This window comes from Quercus robur, chromosome 10, assembly GCF_932294415.1.
Source record: "Quercus robur chromosome 10, dhQueRobu3.1, whole genome shotgun sequence".
Classification (NCBI taxonomy): Eukaryota; Viridiplantae; Streptophyta; class Magnoliopsida; order Fagales; family Fagaceae; genus Quercus; species Quercus robur.
The window spans coordinates 43,736,261-43,756,154 of NC_065543.1; the positions used below are offsets into that span (position 1 = coordinate 43,736,261).

At 34.5% G+C, this 19,894-nt stretch overlaps 1 protein-coding gene across 2 annotated transcripts; it reads left to right on the forward strand.

Moving 5' to 3' along the window:
- The first annotated feature begins 287 nt into the window (after positions 1–287).
- On the forward strand, positions 288–18,743 carry LOC126701814 (transportin MOS14). 2 transcript variants are annotated; one of them, XM_050400191.1, is made up of 27 exons: positions 288–473; positions 2,615–2,692; positions 2,823–2,885; positions 4,000–4,047; positions 4,140–4,286; positions 6,822–6,953; positions 7,082–7,122; positions 9,017–9,108; positions 9,252–9,379; positions 9,973–10,048; positions 10,211–10,331; positions 10,446–10,545; positions 11,042–11,123; positions 12,244–12,326; positions 13,056–13,175; positions 13,503–13,554; positions 13,800–13,955; positions 15,624–15,747; positions 15,841–15,922; positions 16,003–16,091; positions 16,175–16,249; positions 16,354–16,408; positions 17,029–17,148; positions 17,247–17,339; positions 17,493–17,638; positions 17,740–17,917; positions 18,025–18,743. In XM_050400191.1, the coding sequence occupies exons 1-27, from the start codon at positions 351–353 to the stop codon at positions 18,301–18,303; spliced, it is 2,883 nt and encodes a 960-aa protein (XP_050256148.1). In that variant the 5' UTR covers positions 288–350; the 3' UTR covers positions 18,304–18,743. The 2 variants fall into 2 exon arrangements, with proteins under 2 accessions (XP_050256148.1, XP_050256149.1); XM_050400192.1 differs by lacking the exon at positions 288–473 and having other exon boundaries at positions 2,823–2,889.
- The last annotated feature ends 1,151 nt before the right edge of the window (positions 18,744–19,894 follow it).

Sequence of the window (19,894 nt, forward strand, 5' to 3'; positions counted from 1 at the left end):
GACCCAAAGAACCCAACCCCAATCTAATCACATGGCACGTGTCCATACTCCCAGCTCGAGTCAAAAAACACGCACAGATCCGACGGCTAAAACTAAATCACCTCCATTTCCCTTCAAACTTTTTTTGATCGTGAATCCAATCATCATCGTCATTCCTCTCACCCCCCGGGCGCCAAAAACCCCTTTATCCAAAAACCCAAGCCCAATTAAAAAAAAACAAAAATCAAACACGAACAAAACAAAGAAAAAAAAACAAACAGAGAAATATATATATATATATATTGTTACTGGTATATTATTATATCGAATAGCTACTGGTTTGGTTTTGGTTGATTTTGTGAGTTCAAAAAATGGAGCTCCAGAACACAGTGAAACAAGCCCTAAATGCACTGTACCATCACCCAGGCGATACTTTGCGTATGCAAGCCGATCGGTGGCTGCAAGATTTTCAGCGCACACTCGATGCGTGGCAGGTACTGCTCTCGATTTTTTTTGCTTTGCTTCTTAGATTCGAAGGGTTTTGGATTCGATTCGTGCGAAGAATTTGTGTGTTTTTGATTGATTTTTTTGTTGCGAGATGAATTTGGTTGATGTTTTTACTGTTTTGTGGATTGAGAATTGGATTTCGAGAAGTTCGTAAGCGCATGTGTGAAGAATTTGAATGTGAGGGATTTGAATTTGAATTTGAATTTTTTTTAGGGTTCGTTTTTTGAAATCTTGAGTAGTGGTTCACTTTCCTTTTATTTTATTTTATTTTTTATTTTGAAATTTGTATTTGTATTGTTTCTAGAAAGGAAATGGACGTGTGCTTTGTTTGGTTACTGAGAAAATGTGGAGAAGTTGAAAGAAACTGACAAGTTTGAATTGTAGAATATATGTTGGGAATGGTATGAAGTTCATGTTGTATGCTGGAATTAATTGTATTACGTTTGGTTTCGATGAGAATTGGATCTGAGAAGCTCACAAGCACATGTTCAAATTATGTGCGGTTCACTTTTTTTTTTTTTTTTTTTTTTTTGAATTCTGTGTTGTTTATGTGTGTATGTTAATTTTGGTTATATGTCTAGGAAGGAAATAAGGTATGGTTTTTTTGGTTACTGAGAAAATGTGGAGAAATGAAAAGAAACTGGCAAATTTGAATTGTAGAATATATGTTGGGAATGGTATGAAGTTCATGTTGTATACTGGAATTAATTGTATTATATTTGGTTTTGATGAGAATTGGATTCTGAGAAGTTCACAAGCACACGTTCAAATTTTACATGTGTTTTATTTTTAAATGTGAAGGAGTTGAATTTTCATTTAGGGTTTGTTTTTGAAATTTGAGTAGTGCTTCACTGTTTTTTATTTTGTATTTTGTATTTTTTATGTGTGTATGTCGATTTTGGTTATATGCCTGGCAAAGGAAATGAACATATGCTTTGTCTGGTTACTGAGAAAATGTGTAGAAATGAAAAGAAACTGGCAAGTTTGAATTTTAGAATTTATGTTGGGAATGTCATGAAGTTCATGTTGTATACCGGAATTAATTATATTATGTTTGGTTTCTGAGAAAGAAATAGGGAAAAATAATATACTGGAAGTGTTTGAAATCTCATATTGTATATTTCTGACTGATGAAAATTTATGTAATTTAGTACTGTAATTTTAATTTTGTGCATCAACTAGAGAATGTATTGTTGCTATAGAATTGTTTTAGGAAGAAGAATTTGAATTCCAAATAGTTAATTATCAAAGAAATTTGTTTCTTCCATACTTGTTTAGTTTTAAATTTTAACTGATATGTGTTGGTATAGGGCTGCAAATGAGCCACAGTGTTGCCTGCTTTGACTTTGGCTTGAGATTGAAGGCTCATGCTCACTATCAAAGCCTGGTATCTTGGGCTTAGGTTAGGCTTGGCCTGATTTCGGGCACTACGTTAATTCTAGTCAGTTAAAGGTTTACAACTTATGATGACAGCCTATCAATTATGAGTTCTTTTAAGCAAATATTCTCAAAGTCAGTTGAAAGATGAATCTCATTCTTCTGCTCAACTCATCATATTTCAAACACTACCCTCTGAAATCATTATTTAGTATGAAAATTGCTTTGGACTTGATTTATTTGTAGCAGTTAACCTTCTCTCTCTCTCTCTCTCTGTGTAGCAAGCTTCCTGTTTTCTAATAGAACTGCCTCCTCCTGGATTATATTTAAGGCATGTTTTTTAATTTATAGACTGAAGTTAAATGGTCAATTCTAGCAGTTGTTATCCCCGCCCCCCTTCCCCCCCCCCAAAAAAAAAAGAAAAAGAAGAAGGAATCTTTTTTTTTTTTTTTTTTTGTTAAGTAACTTAAAATTTTATTGAAAGAACACAGCCCCGTACATAGGAAATGGAATCTTTCAAAAAGCTTTGGTGTTCCTGTGTGATGGTTCCATTTGTATTGGATGCTATTACATGGTTTATTTATTTATTTATTAAGTATATTAGATGCTATTATATTTATATGTCATTTCACTCTAATTAGAATTTGTTATGTGATATAGTTATTTTCTTGTTATCTGGCTTTTCTGCCCATCAAGCCATATGTGTCAGTGTTCTGTTTTAGATGGAATAACATTTTGTTTTCCTATTTAGGTTGCTGATAATTTGCTTCACGACGCCACAAGCAATCTAGAAACCTTAATCTTTTGTTCTCAGACCCTTAGAAGCAAGGTAAGCTTACCACTTGTGAATATTTTTTGCTTGATTCTATAGATATGTGAAACTCTAAACAATGAAAAAACTTGTTTAGCATGTGATGTTGGCTCTTTTTGAGTTTTCATGCACTTTGCATTTGATTTAGGTACAACGAGATTTTGAAGAACTACCTTCTGAAGCTTTTCGTCCATTGCGGGATTCCTTAAATGTGAGTGAGTATCTTTTTTTATACCTTTGACCATGGAAGAAGCTTGGATTTTGATATCATATTTACTACTACTAATGTTGCTGGATAAATAAAGCATGAATTGCTGGTTGTGCTAGTAGGAACATTACTTTTCCCTTTTGAAATATATGATACGTGTTCTTTTGTCTATGTAACAAAACAAAGATGCTATTGAATTGTTTCATTAGTTGGATGTGTGTGTGTGTGTGTGTGTGTGTAATCATTAGATTAGTTAATAGAACAACACACCCCCCCCCCCCCCCCCCAAAAAAAAAAAAAACAAAGAATTTTTTTTTGCTGCATCTTCTTAATAGTAGTCAATTGTGCGAAACACTTTTTATGCGTATAAAATGGTAGAAAATCTTATCTTCCCTTGATTCTTATAAATTCAATAAGTAAAAGAATTAAGATGGGTGAACATCTCATCAATGGATGTTACAGATCTTAATGATTTGTTTTTGTAAGTTATATGCTTCTGTTTTCAACAGAAGACAGTATCTCTCTAATGAAGCACATGAATTGGATCGGTCCTTATTTATTAATCTTTGAGATTGTGGCAACTGTGAGGCAAATTAAGTCCATTTTTACATGCCTGTGAAACATATACTGGAATTTCATGTTTTTACTAGTATTAGCATGAGAAACGGGATTATTGATCCCTTGCATCAAAAATATATTTTTGGGTGTCCATACCACTTTGAAAAATGTTCAATCATTATCTGGATGTTGCATTTTTATGGAAGGAAGCAAGTGATAGAAATCTAGTTGATTAGCTCATGTGTAATAGCAAAGGAAGAAGTGCAAGTAAATAATGCTATCTAGGTTATGACTTTGGATCTTGTGGTAGCAGTAGCACATCTTATTATTGTCAAGCTGTGGATTTCACCACTCCTTTCTCTTGCCAGATATTTGATTGGGTTGTAGTAGTTTTTTCTGCTATTGTCTCCTATTACTGCTTTGTTTAGATTTAGTCAATGAAGAAGCAGTGTTATTTTTTTATCCGTATACACAAGCATTCATATGCATGCACACAAAATACTTAAGGAATTTCTTATCATATTCATGAAATTTGGCTGCATGGATGTTTTAAATGCAGACATTACTGAAAAAATTTCACAAAGGGCCTCCTAAAGTTAGAACTCAGGTATTATTTGAAATTCCTTTCTCATGCATATCCATCTTGTAATATTATGAAACCAAGAGGATATTATTATGCTCAAATGGCTTGCTTTGTAGATTAGCATTGCGGTGGCTGCTTTGGCTGTATATGTTCCTGCAGAAGATTGGGGAGATGGTGGTATTGTGAATTGGCTTAGAGATGAGATGAATTCTCATCCAGAATACATACCAGGATTCTTGGAGCTACTTACAGTTTTGCCTGAGGTATATATTAAATCACGCGTGTTGGGAATTTATATCTGTGATGTATTCAGCATTTTTTAGGAAGAAGAAAGACAGAAATGTTTTCTACAAAAGAATTAAATGATGAGAATGTTGTCCACAGAAAAGCTAAGTAATGCCCTTGAGTCCAAGTAGAATGTGCTTGGTTAGAGAGTGTACTGGAATTTTTTTTTTGCACTCGGGGGGGTAGGGTTGTTTATAGGTAATTTTTTTTACTCCAAAATTTTAAACAACTGCTAGCATATCTTGAAAACAAATGATTAAGTGTAAGGCAGATCCTGAAAACTTTGAAACAATAAATTAATTATAGCACTCTTTGCTTAACATGGTTGTAGGGAAAGTGATGCCGGAGGTGTGAAGAATTTTATTTAATTTCCTAGAGTCAAGGTTATTTTTGTAACTCAATAATTGGCTTTCCCAAGTCAACTAGAATTAAGGTTTGGTTTTAGTATTCTATATAAGAAATTTATTCATGCTATTTTTCTCCTATGAAACAAGTTTATGATTAATAAAATAAAATTTATCCTGGACATTTTCCAATGGTTTGGTGCTAACTTTAGCCAACTTTAGGTACCTACTACTGGATTTGTTTTCTCATGCTAGGTATTGGCTCCAACCAAGCCTAGGTGCTGCTTCCATTTCTGTTTTTGAATTTGTTTTGGTTTTTATCTGCATTGGTTTTGGTATCAGACCGTTCGAAGCATTGCCATGGGGTCACAACCAAAAAAATCAACAACCAAGTTAAGGCCAAAATCTGATTTCTACCATTCGCAATAACCCATCCCGCCACCATCAAAAAAAAAAAAAAAAAAAAAAACCACAAAACCAGTCACCTCTCTCAAACCCAATCTCCAACATATTCTCATTCACTGCCACTACCCAAAACACCTAGGTTTCGCTAAAGCAAACCTGTTGGCCCCAAATTTGTCAAGCCTATCATTGAACTGAAGATCGCCGAAAACCAAACTTGCTTGCGCTCCCCACCCCTGGGGCAGCAGTTATCCTCAAATCCATTAGACTTAATTCTTGTGAAACCCAGTCACCAACTGGCCTTGTCACCTCTCAAGATTCACACAAACTTACCTCAACACCATGAGACACATGCCACACCACTGCCAAAACTCCATTGGCAACCATTGTGCTGCTTGATCTTTGCTGGGATTGAGACCTGTTGTGAGGACCAATTGGGTCTTGCAGACCACTCCTATGTAGTTGAGGTTTTGCTTGCAGAATTCCATGTTTCAAAAAAAAAAAAAAACATGAAGACTCTGGAGTAAACAATGCTCACATGATCAAATTTTTGAGTTGTGTGGCCTCAATTATCTTCTTTTGACCTGTGATACAATAGGTTCATTGCAAGCTCATCAGCCCATACTAACCCCCACAGACGTTGCGTGCCCAAATAGAGCGAGCCTGTGGCCAGTGTCTCTAGTCGAGTTGCTGGAGTGCTGGAAGGGGAGATTTGCTAATCACGATAATGGTGATATTTGGAGAGCTGTACCTGTTTATCTTATGTTGGGGGGAACTTAATAAGATCCTTTGAAGGTTCTGACAGTAGCATGATGGAGCTAAAGATGAGTTCTTTTGATAGCTTGGGATAAATAATTTATAAGGATAGAGAGATTGAAGAAGATGTGAATCATATAAGCGTATCATGAGTATTGTGTGATCATAAAATGCCTCTTAAGTTGCCTCTTAAGTTAAAGGGAAAATTTTCTAAGATTGTTACAAAACTAGCTATGCTCTATGGTACTGTATGTTGGGCTATTTAGAAGCAACATGTTCATAAGATGAGTGTAGCTAAAATGATAATGTTAAGATGGATAAGTGGAAATACAGGGAAAGATATGATTCCAAAAGAAGAAATTTTTTTAATGATAAGGGTGGCCCCAATTGATGAAAATATGGGGAAGAGTTACTTGAGATAGTTTTTTCATGTGCAAAGAAGAGAGATTAATGCATCAATGAGGAAAAATGAGTTGATTCAAGGTTGAGGAAACAAAAAAAGGAAGAGGAAGATTTAAAATAACATTAGTAGAGTTGTAAGACCCTAGTGGTTCCAACATCTTTTGTGGTGCTTGGGCACTGGAGTTTGCACTTCCACCAATCCTTTCCCTATTTATCTAGGAAAAAAATGATATGTCAATTAAGGTCGTAATAGAGAGTATGATTTTGGATTGGGTAGAATGAAAGAAAAAAATACATGTGGCTAACTTTGATTAGTTTGTTGTGGATCTATAGTCGACCCCAAAGTTTTGAGGTTAAGACTTTGTTGTTGCTAAATACTAACACAAATATAACATTGAAGCAATTACAAAAGAAATAAATAATTTAATGATTTGATAAAATAATAATATTACCATGGTTTGAGATAAAGTAATAGTATCGAGTCGGACATTAAAAAAAAAGAAACGCAGGAATGCTTCTTTTAGTGGTCTTTATTGAAAAGCTAATAATACATAGGTAGTAACTTTGCTTCCTCTATGCATTCTCTACCTGTTTTGTTATTGCAATCAGGAAGTATATAATTACAAAATAGCAGCTCGTCCCGAAAGACGCCGTCAATTTGAAAAAGAGCTCACTTCTCAAATGGAGGTTGCTTTAAGTATCTTGACAGCTTGCTTGAGTATCAATGAACTTAAGGAGCAGGTAACAGCTGTTCTTTTTAGAATTTTTGTAATTCTTTAGTTTGTTTTGATGTTCAGGACATGATAGGTTCCCACTTTGGATCGTTTACTAACTGGTTTTGGATCATTTCAACCTAATGCCTTTGTCAGGTTCTCGAGGCATTTGCATCTTGGCTTCGACTGAAGCATGGGTATGTATTTCCTCTTCTTTGAATCTTGTACATACATGTAATTAAAATTTTCATTCAGAATTTGTTTCTATACAGAGAGGGGAGTACTTCGTGCAAGTTATGTATTCTGTAGTAAATATCAGTTGGTGGCTCTTTCCCCTCTAATCTAAAGGAGGTTCTGGGACAAATTATGTTGTTGTGGCATTGTTCATTAAAAGTGGTGCATGGGTGGCGAAATTAGCATTGAGTTTATGTAAAGAGTTAGGGTTTGCATTTTCTGGGTTCATGGGGTAGTTTGATAAATTCTGATCCTCCACCTGGGAAAGAATTGTTAAATTGATTGCACTTTCAAAAAAAAAAAGAATAAGAAGTTTTTAATAGGCGGGAGTCCATCTATTTGTGTGATAGATGATAGGAAAGTTTCTTTAGGGTCTATTTGGTTGGGAGGATGGAAAAGTGGGAGAATGGAAAAGATTTTAGTTTCCCTCATTTGTGTTTGGTTGGGAGGGTGGAAAAGTGGAGAGATGGAAAACTTTTTTATTTGGTTGAAAATGAAGTTTGTATAAATTTACCATCACGTCCCTTTTAAATAAAACAAAAATTAACACATTATACTTTTTAAAAAATTGTGTATAGATGGACACTTTATTAAAGAAAAAAAAATAGCATAAGAAATTAACCCAAAACTGTTTTCTAAAAAAAAAAAAAAAGGAACAAAAACAAAAACCAACCAAAATTAATGAGAAAATAAACATATGAGCACCAAAAAAAAAGAAGCCAACACATTAGTAATAGAGAAAGAAAAAATCAAAGGAAAAAAAGAAAAAGAAAAAGGAAGCCAGCAAGTTAGTAACAGAGAAAGAAAAATTCAAAGGAAAAAAGAAAAAGAAAAAAGGAAGCCAGCACGTTAGTACAGGGAAAGAAAAAATCAAAGGAAAAAAAAAGCCAACACGTTGGAGACTTGGAAGGTGAATTCCAGTGTGAGGGGTATTTTTGGAAGCTCCTCCTCCAGTTTTCTCTCCATTTTGGGGAGAACTTTTTGGTGGGCTTAGGGAGAAAACACTTGGGCCCCACCATTTATTTTCCTTCCTCCCCACCCAATCAAACACACTCCAAAAAAGCTTCCCTTCCTATTTTCTCTCCAAAGTTTTCCATCCACCTTATTTCACCTCCAAACAAACACACCCTTAGAGTCATGGAAGTGGCTTGCCCTTCGAACAACTTCAAACTGTTGCTCCATTGTTGTTGATTTTTTATTTTTTGAAGTAGGGCCTAGTCTCCTTGAACTTAATGGAAAGTTTTCTTATCCTTTGGGTCTTCTAATATTGGCTTTCTAGGAGGGCTTAATCACTACATTACAAATGAGATGCGGGGGACTGTGCTTTATTTATTATGTGATAGAGTGAATCATAGAGGTTTAAGATTTCAAGGCTTTTACTGATTGGAAATTGTATGGAGACTCGAGATATTGGGGCCTTGACTTTAATTTTTTGTTTGACAAAATGTAAAGAGATTGTGATACTTAAGGGTATACTTGATTAGACAGCTGAAGGAAATGGGTTGAAGTTCAGAACAGAATGATAAGACATAACATTTTCTTTTATCCTTCTTGAAATAGTTGTGACAATGGCTTTGTTGAGTTGGATCCTACGAATCCATTTGTTATGCATTTAAATATGTTGTACTCCTGTGTTTGTGTATCATGTATCTTACTTGACTAGGGTGTCTTTTTTTGATATCAATAAAACTTATTACTTATTAAAAAAAAAAAAAAGAAAAAAAAAAGAAGGTATCTTACTTGACTTAATATGCCTCAACTTGCAAATGGGTCCTTGATGTGCCATTCTTATGCACAGCTTTTGAATTTTGCGGAGTGGGTGAATAACATGAAAAGTGAATCTTGTCTTGGTTTCAGGATCCCTGGATCTGTGCTTGCTTCTCACCCATTGGTGCTCACAGCTCTTTCAAGCTTGAATTCCGAGCCTCTTTCAGAAGCATCCGTAAATGGTATCGTAGTTGGGAAGTACTAATATTTCTTGGGGAATTTATTAAAAAAGTTCCTTTTCCGATTTGAGTTTAAAACTTGCATAGTCTATTTCTATAATATCTAATGAGATTGTTGTTTTCATTATACCCTCTCTTCTTTGCAGTGATTTCTGAATTAATACACTACACAGCGGCAGGAAGCTCTGGTGGTGTTGCTGTACAGATGCCCTTGATTCAAGTACTTGTACCTCACGTTATGAGTCTAAAGGCACTTCTTAAAGATTCTTCAAAGGTATTACATGTATTTGAGAAAAGTAATAGCATTAAATAAATAGCTTCCTGTTAAACTAGTGGTCTTTTTTTTAGAACGTATCATCTTACAATTTATGGCTACTTTTGTCTGAGTAACAATTCTTGGTTGAAAGGTCACCTCTTCACACACACACTTGGGAATATCTTATAAACCAGAAGATTTGATATGTTTTGACTTATTCATATATTTATTGCTACAGTGTTCTCCAAACTGGGAACATGACCTTGGCAATGTACATTGGTAAAGATATACACTGGGTGTGTTTGGTCCAAGGGATTTTGCTAAATCTGAGTGAAATTTAGCATGGTTGTCATGGATGATATGGGAAATGAGATTATTGCGTAATATTAGGTATTTTAAAATTGCTCTACTAAATGAAATGATGACAGAGAATTAAATGGTTTTTTTGTTCTATTTCTTTTTCTCTTTTATGCTTTCCTTTTAGGGTAAACAAATTGTTGAAGACCCTTTTTTTCCCATCAAAGAGTTCAAAAAAAGTATATATGTTCAGATCTCAAAAAGTTATTGCATTAAGGGTAATTATTAACTTTTTATTCTATTTGTACCTTTAGGATGAGGAGGATGTCAAGGCTATAGCTCGATTATTTGCTGACATGGGCGATTCATACGTTGAACTGATTGCCACTGGTATGCATATCTACAAATGATTGAAACCCTTTTTAGAAACTTTTGGATGCTTCTTCCCGTGTTGGAGCAAAGTACCTTGTAGTGTTGCCAAGTGCTCCTGATCTTATCAATTGTCTTCTATTTGATGAATCTCTTTTCTGGTTAATTATTTCTTTTCTTCAGGTTCTGATGAATCAATGATAATAGTAAATGCATTATTGGAAGTTGCTTCTCACCCAGAAAATTATATCGCTTCAATGACATTTAATTTTTGGCACAGTCTTCAGGTGATCTTGACCAAAAGGTGAATCCTTCTGTAATCTGCCAGGGATTCTTATTTACTTGGTTGGTAATGACATCAATGCTACTCAGTTGTGCTTAAAACAAAATAATAAATTCAGTAATTGCAACCTGCCAGGGATACTAGTTTACCATTTGGTAATGAAGCATCCATTGAAGCTGAGAGAAAGCGGAGGCAGGGTGCTTTTGTTCCATCATATGAGTCACTTGTTTCTCTGGTGAGCCTTTTGGATTAGAAGTTCAAATATTCATGTTCTTGTTGTGTAATGTGATAAAATCACTGTTTTCTTGGTATTCGTTCATCTGAAGTTTGATCCTTCATTTTTGCCAAGAATCTTGTAGCTTAGTGGCATTCACTTGTCTCCTTTACATTGGTAGTATTGTCATCTTAATAATTTCGTAAAATGTTTCCTGATCTTATTGTTTAGCAGAGTAAGGTGTGTCTTTTATCTTTGGTCTGGAGAAGCACATGCTTTTCTTGAATTGTTGCTATTTGCACCCCCTTCACTTTTGCATTTGCCAATAAATGATTCCTTATGAACAATGGAATAACAGTTTGATACATTTTTTTTTCTATCACAAGTGTTGTGAAATGGAAGAAGAATTGACAAATATGTCTCTCAACTAAGCTTAAAACTGAGTTGAAGACTACTTTCACGAGTATCTTTTAATTGCCTATAAGATTTTTAGAGAGAGCTATGGTTTTCTTCACAGGTTAGCTTCCGAGTTGAATATCCTCAAGATTATCTTGATCTCTCACACGAGGACCGCAGAGAGTTTAAACAGACTAGATATGGTAATTATCAGCTTTTTGGTGTTTTGTTTTTGTTTTTGTTTATTCTCCATTAGTAATTCATACAAGTTCATATATTACACTCATGTTGTTCAGGAATTTTTTTTTTAAAGTAATAATATTTTATTGAAAGAACTGTCTTGCTTACACAACAGTATGCAAAGTATCCTAAAGAGATAATTAAAATCTAAATATAAGAGAAAGAATGAAATCTACAATGCAACGTCTCACTATGACCCAAAACACAATACCACTCAAACAAAGTTCTTGTGAAAGAAGATCTTAGCTAAATAGTCGAGGGCTTGAGGCATCTACTCCCTCAAAAGTATGCCAGTTCCTTTCTTTTCACAAAGTTTGCAGAAGGAATAAAGGAGCTAAGTTCCACCCAAATGTAGAATAATTCTCAAACCAATTCCCCTATCCAGAAAGTAGTTCAACTACTCTCTTGGGCAATACCCATTATACTCCAAAAACTGACAAGATAAAAGTCCACATTACATAAGTTATTTCACAATGCAACAACAGATGATCAACAGTCTCACCACTGCATCTGCACATGCAACATTGATTAAAGAAATTTCATAAGTTGTAACACTTATGGTAGCATGCAAAAATTTTTAAAGTTATTTCTAGCTGTTTTTTTTTTTTTTTTTTTTTTTTGGTGTGTGTGTGTGGGTGTGGGTGGGTGTGGGTAATCTTCAAAAAACATGAACCAGAATTTTGTGGTTGCTGAAGTAATGATTAAGTTTGTACTATACACAATTGTTGAAGAGAGGCAGGGTATAGGCAAAGGATTAATGTTCTTCATTTCAGGTCATGGTGAAACATCTCATCAAGTGCAAAAAGATCATAGTTGATTGGAATTAATAATTTGTGGTTAATGAAATAGATCTCTGGATCTCCATTTTCTTTGTTGCTTGGAGTTCTGGAGTATTCTATCCATTGGCAACCTGAAGAAATCCTAATCAAAGAAATGCTTTCATTAAAATAATTTTTTAGATTTTTAAACTTGAACCTTCCATTGATTAGTTGAGTTTTTTTTTTTTTTTAATGTCTGTCTTTGACCAACTGATTTTCATTTCTTGTTCTTCTATAATGCTAACTGAATCTGTAATGTTGCTAGCTGTTGCCGATGTCCTGACTGATGCAGCATCAGTTTTAGGTGGTGATGCAACGCTAAAAATCCTTTACAAGAAGCTCCTTGAGGTGCATGTTATTATTATTATTATTTTGGATTCTCAAATAGTATTTTCCATCTTTATAACAGAAGATCTAAATTTTGTAAAATTTGGAACTGATTTTAAAAGTAAGTCTTAATTTATCAACTTCTAAGGTATCTAAAATTGGCAATGATGAACTGTTCTGTTATTTTCTTTATTTAATTTTTTTTCTGCAATTTGGATTTTTACTATTACTAAGTTTGTTTTTCTTTTTGGTGTCATCATAAATTATTCTGGGTGCTGAAAACCTGAATTGCTAGTACTAATTTGTTCTCTGATAATAGATTTTATCATATATAAAAGGGTTGTGACCTAACAAAAAAATAAAGGGGTTGTGTCAAACTTATTGAGAAGACATGTTTTTAAAAAAGATGGAGAAATAGAATAAGTATTTCAAAATTTTGTGACCATTTGGACTCTGAGAGGAGGGAAAGAGCGTAAAAAAATTCTTTTAGTGTTTGGGACTAGCTTATAAGCTAGTTTTTTGCTTTTTAGGCTTTATTTATAGCTTTTTAAAACCTCACATTTTCAAAGTTCAAGTATTCTTTAGCACACTTTCATTAATTCTATTCCTAGAAATGGTGGGTTATGGATCTTTGGCCTGTAGGTCAAAACTTTAAGAAAGTTTCAATATCCTGTATTTTATACTTTTTGTTGTTTGAAGATCCTTCTACTTTTTGCTATGGTATATTCACTATCTATTGTATTATTTAAGGCCATAGCTCGCTGTGGAAATGGTGCAAAAAATGAATGGCGCCCAGTGGAGGCTGCTCTATTTTGCATTCGGGCTATATCAAATTATGTTGCAGTTGTTGAAGCTGAAGTAATGCCTCAGGTATAGTGTCAATCAACTTCCTCATGTTCTTGGTTCTTAACTATTTGCCATGTCATACTAATTACTTCCTGCTGGTGAGAATATGGACATAAATCTACAATAATATCTTCCTGCCAAAGTTCTTTTTGTTCATGTGGCCTGTGCTTAACTATTGTACATGTGGAATTCGGTAAAAAAATAATTTTCTAATTGAAGAGTGCCTTCCTTCTATATTGTTTTGTAATATATATATATATATATATATATTTTTTTTTGACAATGTCTATCAGTATAGAACTCTTAAGGGTTTTTTTTTTTTTTTTTTTTGGGTGTGTTTGCTATTTGCAGGTTATGGGATTGCTTCCCAAACTTCCTCAACAACCCCAACTACTTCAGACGGGTAATATTTCTGTTATAGCTTAATAGGCTGCTCTTTTCCCTTCCACCTTTTCCCCCGACCAGGGTCATGGTGGTTACCATGGCATGGAGATGGTGAGCCATCTCTACCTACCCTGCTTCACCTGGCTGCTGAGGGGGATGTCTTTGCAATTGCATATCAAATAGCAATTACTATTTTATCACAGCATGTGTTCTCTAAATTTCATTGTTTATAATTGATGTTTGTCTCATGCTTATGGAAAACAGTGTGTTTAACAATTGGAGTATATTCAAAGTGGCTTGACTCTGCATCAATTGGACCGGCTATATTGCCTTCACTGATTGATATCCTCATGAGTGGCATGGGTACATCTGAAGATTCTGCAGCTGCTGCAGCTTTGGCATTTAGACACATCTGTGATGGTAAGGAATTTGTCTTGTAAAGTATGTATTTGATTAGATTTCTGTGTTTTTGCCATTAGGATCATCTATAACACACTTGCTAGGATTTTAACATCTTGGTGTCCAGTGATTTCACATATGTGAGTGAGTGCTTTGGTTTTCACCTAATGATGACAAAACTCATTTTTCTGGATGCTTTTAATCAAGCCCTTGATTCCAAACCTGATGTGAGACCTGGATTTCAGGCCTGATGAATCTTAGCTACTAAGATTTGTTGGTGGGACTGTAACAAGCTGACTTCCAAATTCTGGAATCCCCAGTGTATGGGCTGAAAATATGTTATTGATTAGCTGTTGCCTTGATTTTAGAAAGCTGGTAAAGAAAATTCTCCTGATTTGATTTGATAACTTATGCTTCTGTTTTGGTCTAAGATATTTGGGACATATTGTAAAGTCATCTAAAGGGCTTAGTGTGATGGGAATGAAAGAAAAGAAAACCTTATGCTTAGTTATCTCCCCAAAGGTCTTAGTCTGTTTCTGTTTTACATTCTGTTTGAGAGTTTGAAGGGAGGGGAGAGTTTGAAGGAAAAGGAGGAAAGCACAAGGGGAGAAGGGAAAGGAGAGGGAATAGGTGTTGTTAAAATGTCAATAAATTGTTAAGGGAAAAAGGGAGAGCATAGAAAAATTTATTAAGTTTCAGTATCCTCTCTGTCCAAATTTATTTAATTTGAAGGAATTGAAAAAAGGATATTTTTTGAGGATGGTATGAATCCTTTTTTTTAATAAGTAGTGAACTTCATCGAAAATAAGAAAATACAATGAAAACAAGGCACACAGGCAGTGTGCCATACAGACAACAGAAAATATAAACTAAATAACAATGAAATTGCAAAAATCAAGCAAATCAGACAGAGAATTAAAAGTAAGGGCACCCAAAGTATTTGTCCATTCAAACAAAGTCTGAAAGAAGAAAAGCTTCAACTCATGATATTATGAAATCCCCTCAAATCCTCTCTCCCTCAAAACATCCAATCAGGGGAAGGATAGCCCCCACCCCATTCCTTGTCTTTCCTCTCCTCTCCTATCCTTGTAAACATACTCTTATTTATTATTTACTCTCTTTGTATAGGTAACACCCAAGTCAGGGATTGGACTTAGCTCCCTCTTTTTTCATTTTTGGATCGGTAAATAAAAAACTTTATCGGAAATGAAAAGAGGAACAGCAAAAAAACAGTTAGCCAGGTAAACAGAGTGTACAAAGGGAAACAAAGCGCTATATAAAACTACATAAATCTAGAAAATTCAACAAAGAAGATACAGGAATACCACCCAAAGCAGTCATCCACTCAAACAAAGATAAAATGAAATTGAGCTTCAACTCAATGACTTGTATGCTCCCTCTTATCCCCCTACGGTGGGAGGAGGTGCGTTCTGACCATCGACTTCTTTTTTATTTTATTTTATTTTATTTTATTTCTCGTATGATTGTTTGATATTTAATAATTGATTTATTTATGTTTCTTGTAGTATTGACTCTCTTTTAAATGTACACCTTCAATACTTATTTTTGGTTCTTAAGATACTAATCAGTTAAGTCTTCTTTGCTGCACTCTTTTGGTGGCTGCATTGCAAATTAAAATTTCGTTTCATAATATTCTTTATGGAATAAAGTGGTTCATATTAACTGTAGATTGCCGGAAAAAGCTTTGTGGATGCATAGAGGGTCTCTTCCATATATACCATAGTGCAGTTAGTGGAGAAAGTAGTTTTAAAGTGGCTGCTGAGGACTCATTGCATCTAGTTGAAGCCTTGAGGTAAATTTGTTTCTTACTGGAAATAATAAGATTGCATGGTGAAATTAGAGTCTGTATTGGGCATCTATTTTGAACCTTTAAGTATTATTGCAGCATGGTCATTACAGAACTTCCTCCCGACAATGCTAAGAGGGCTCTGGAGGCATTATGCTTGCCAGTTATTACTCCTTTACAGGTTGGTTTTATTTAATGTAATTATTCATTAAAACTTCTTTTGTGGATGATTTCAACCAATTTTATAATGTCAATATCCAGGAAGCAGTTAGTCAAGGTCCAGAGATATTAAATAAGAAACCTGCTCGTGAATTAACTGTTCATATTGATCGATTTGCATACATATTTAGGTTTGACCAAAATCCCTTTGTAATTTCTTTTAATATTCTTAATCTATTTATATGTCCTCAACATGCTTCTGAAACCTTTTCAGATATGTAAATCACCCTGAAGCAGTAGCAGATGCAATTCATAGGCTGTGGCCAATCTTTAAGGCAATCTTTGACCTGTAAGTAATTTTATGTCGTTTCTTAGGTTTGATGAGCTCATATTTTAATGTACCTGAATTTTCTCATTCTTATGTGATCCATGTTTTAAATGATTCTGGTGTAGTCGTGCTTGGGATATACAAACAATGGAGTCTCTTTGCCGAGCTTGCAAATATGCTGTGAGTTTCTGAACCATGTCATTTTCTATGTTAGCTTGATGAAATTTGTAAATCTAATTGTTAAAACATTAGGTTGTACTGGTGAAACTTAGGATGTCAAATACAGATTTTCCTAGTATAATAGTGCTGAGAACCAGTCTTTTGTGTTATGTTATGTTATTTTAGTATTTTATTATTTCCCAGTTGTGTGCTTTCAATCTTCATGCATATTATGCACTGGCAACTTGACTTTTGGTTATGTTTGTTCCCAATAACTGATGTTATAATTATAGTTCTGGTTCCTGTTGTGTGCTGCTCAATAATCAACTGCATGCTTGATATGCGTCTGTTATAAAGTTTGAGTTTTCAAGTAAAGGAATCTATGTTGATCTAGGTTCTCTATAATGATGACTTAGCCTTATAAGTGCCAATAATCCTTGTATCACCTTTGAATTGTTCCTATTTTTTTCTTTAAAGTGTGTTCTCACTTTCTTCTTAACTATGTATTAATTATTGGGGTGGCTTTTTAGAATTATGTGATTAATGTGAAATGATTGTTATGTTAGTATAATATTTGTTCTGAGGGAGTAGAAATTTAACAATACTATTAGTGGTTGTATAAAGATCTAAGTTTTTCTTAGGTAAGAACTTCTGGAATGTTCATGGGAATCACAATTGGAGCTATGCTGGAAGAGATTCAAGGCCTATATAAACAGCATCATCAGTCATGCTTTCTTTATCTCTCTAGTGAAGTCATAAAGGTATGAATTCCTCATAAAAATAAGATACTTTCATTTTGTATTTTTTTTTTTTTTTAAGTATCTTAATATTTGAGCTGTGAGTTCATATTGTGTTGCAGATATTTGGTTCTGACCCTTCTTGCGCAAACTATTTAAAAATCTTGATTGAATCACTCTTCATACACACAACGCGTCTTCTCACAAATATTCAGGTATAGCTTATAAAGCAGTTCATTGCATTTGGTTCTTCAGATCTGTCTTTAAATTTGTTGATAATTGACCTACTTATCAAAAGAAGGGGGAAAAAAAGAAATAACGATGGAAGAAAAAATAAAACTTGATCCTATTTGAATCTTTTTCTGCAGGAATTTACTGCCAGACCAGACATAGCAGATGATTGTTTTTTGTTGGCATCAAGGTGCATTCGCTATTGTCCACAGTTATTTATTCCATCTGAAGTATTTCAACCATTAGTAGATTGCTCATTGATTGGGATCACGGTACAGCATAGGTATAGCCTCTATCTATCTATCTCCCTCCCCCAATAATGTTATCAGTGACAGTGACTCACTTCTATTTCATGGTTGTTTTACCTTTTTCTTCCTCTTGCAGAGAGGCCTCCAATTCCATATTGACCTTCTTATTCGATGTCTTTGATCTTGCCAACTCTAGCAAGGGAGAGCAATACTTACCTATCAGGGACAGTGTGATTATCCCTCGAGGGGCCAGCATCACCAGAATTTTGATTGCCTCTTTATCAGGAGCTTTACCAAGTTCTCGATTGGAACCGGTAGCTCCTAGTTTTACTCTGAATCTGTTATAGCATTTACTTTCACATGAACGTATCCAATTTTCACTTTTTTAGTTCTGGAAATTTATGTTGCCTCCTTTTGCCAGGTAACTGACACAGTACTGGCATTAACGCATGCCTATCGGGCACGAGCAGTGGAGTGGGCTAAGGAGAGCGTTTCTCTAATTCCCTTGACAGCTGTCACAGAAGTTGAGAGGTCAAGATTTCTGAAAGCATTGTCTGATGCAGCTTCTGGATTTGATATTAATAGTCTGACTGTTGCAATTAAAGAGATGGCAGATGTTTGCCGCCGCAATCGTACTGTTCAGGAGATTGTTCAAGGAGCTCTGAGGCCGCTTGAGTTGAATTTGATACCTGTATCATAGGAGATTAGTGAGTGACAAAAAAGGGCCATTTTGATTACGCCACTATGTCAAATTGCCAAATTTGTCTGTGTATTAGCTGTGTTTTCTTTTTCTTTTTTTTTTACCCTTTCTGTATTTAATTTTCATTCTCCCATTTTAAAGGAGAATCATTGGGTTGGAGGAGCGACCGTTGTTGAGCTGTTGATGAGATGTGGGAATTGGGATCATAGAGTGGTTTCACTTGTCTTGGCTTTGTCATTTTTTGGGGTACCAAGTTTATTCAGTATAGAGTTGTAATTTACTGTAATGGAAAAGAAAACAAAAAGAGAAGGTAAAAAAAAAAAAAAAAAGAAAAAAAAAAAGAAGCATTCTTTAGGAGTCATTGATCTTTCATCCTTTACAATGTTGGAATTTTTTGAACCCATTGCTATTCTTACTAGTCGTCTACTCGTCTTTGTCTTTGTTAAATTGAGGCAAGTTACCTCTCAAATGCGTTGCATTATTTGGATTGACTATGTTCATAATTTCCGGTTAAGAAATTGTTTAATTTTGCTAGGAACGAAAGAATGTCAGATGGGCAAAATGCATTGGTCATTAAGACAATTTTGTTAATGGAAGATAACGTGGCTTGTGCTGTATTGGCTGATACAGAACCATGGTTGAAGTAGCTAACATGGTTGATTCTAATTTTAACATTTAAAGTACAACATTTAAGACTTTAAAGTATATACCCAATGAATTGTATCAAATTTTATCCATGTCAAATTAATAGTAACTTGCGTAAATTTGATTGTTGAGAAAAATTTTTTGTTGAATAATAGTAAATTTAATTTTCGAGAAATTAGGTTTAGCTTAAATTGAATTAAAGAAGAAACGGCATTGGGAAAGTTGTGTAACAAGAAACGGATACCAAAATTTTACAAGAGGTGATGAATCAGATGATTATTTCGTATAGGGTTCATGTATTACATTTTTGTGAAGTGAAACTTATTTCCGTTGATTTATATTTGCTTAAAAATTAAGTTTTGGGTAAAAAAATATAACTATACCAAACTAGTTTTGTTTGTTAGGAAGAGAGGTGAGCGTGCTGAGTTTGGAGTAAAAACTGCGTAATGAGAAAGAAGAAAGAGAGGAGCGATGGTTAGTTTTGAGTTGATGGAGAAATAACTCTGATGCAAGCCCCACACGGATTCATTTATTTACATGACTAACACTAAAATTTGAAACTTATAACTTGAAAACGCTCAAAACTTGTTTCCTATTTTTGTGACTCAAACTATAATTTTGAGTTGTTTTCTATTTCCGTGGCTTAAACTCAAAATTTTGAGTTACGGAAATTCTACTTAAAAACTAAACCAAACACATATTTTTTTAGGTAGGGTCCATGGATTTTGTGTTACAAAAATGGCTAAAACCAAATACCCTTACTAGTGTGTTATCCCAAACTAATGTCGTACTCAGAACTCTAGTTTTTCACTGTCTTTCAACCCTATAATACTCCAAAGGTTTCCTAAAACGACAAGTAGGATAATGAACACATAAATTGTTGCTACTTGCGAGTATTGAACACGAGCCACCAAAGGCGAGTTGGCAGCCACAGTCAAACATATCC

Bases quoted from the DNA above. Each gene is read 5' to 3' on its own strand.
- LOC126701814 (XM_050400191.1), top strand. From the start codon at position 351: ATGGAGCTCCAGAACACAGTGAAACAAGCCCTAAATGCACTGTACCAT. The intron at 474-2,614 runs GTACTGCTCTCG...TTTCCTATTTAG, and splicing joins GCACACTCGATGCGTGGCAG to GTTGCTGATAATTTGCTTCA. The intron at 2,886-3,999 runs GTGAGTGAGTAT...TTTTAAATGCAG, and splicing joins CATTGCGGGATTCCTTAAAT to ACATTACTGAAAAAATTTCA.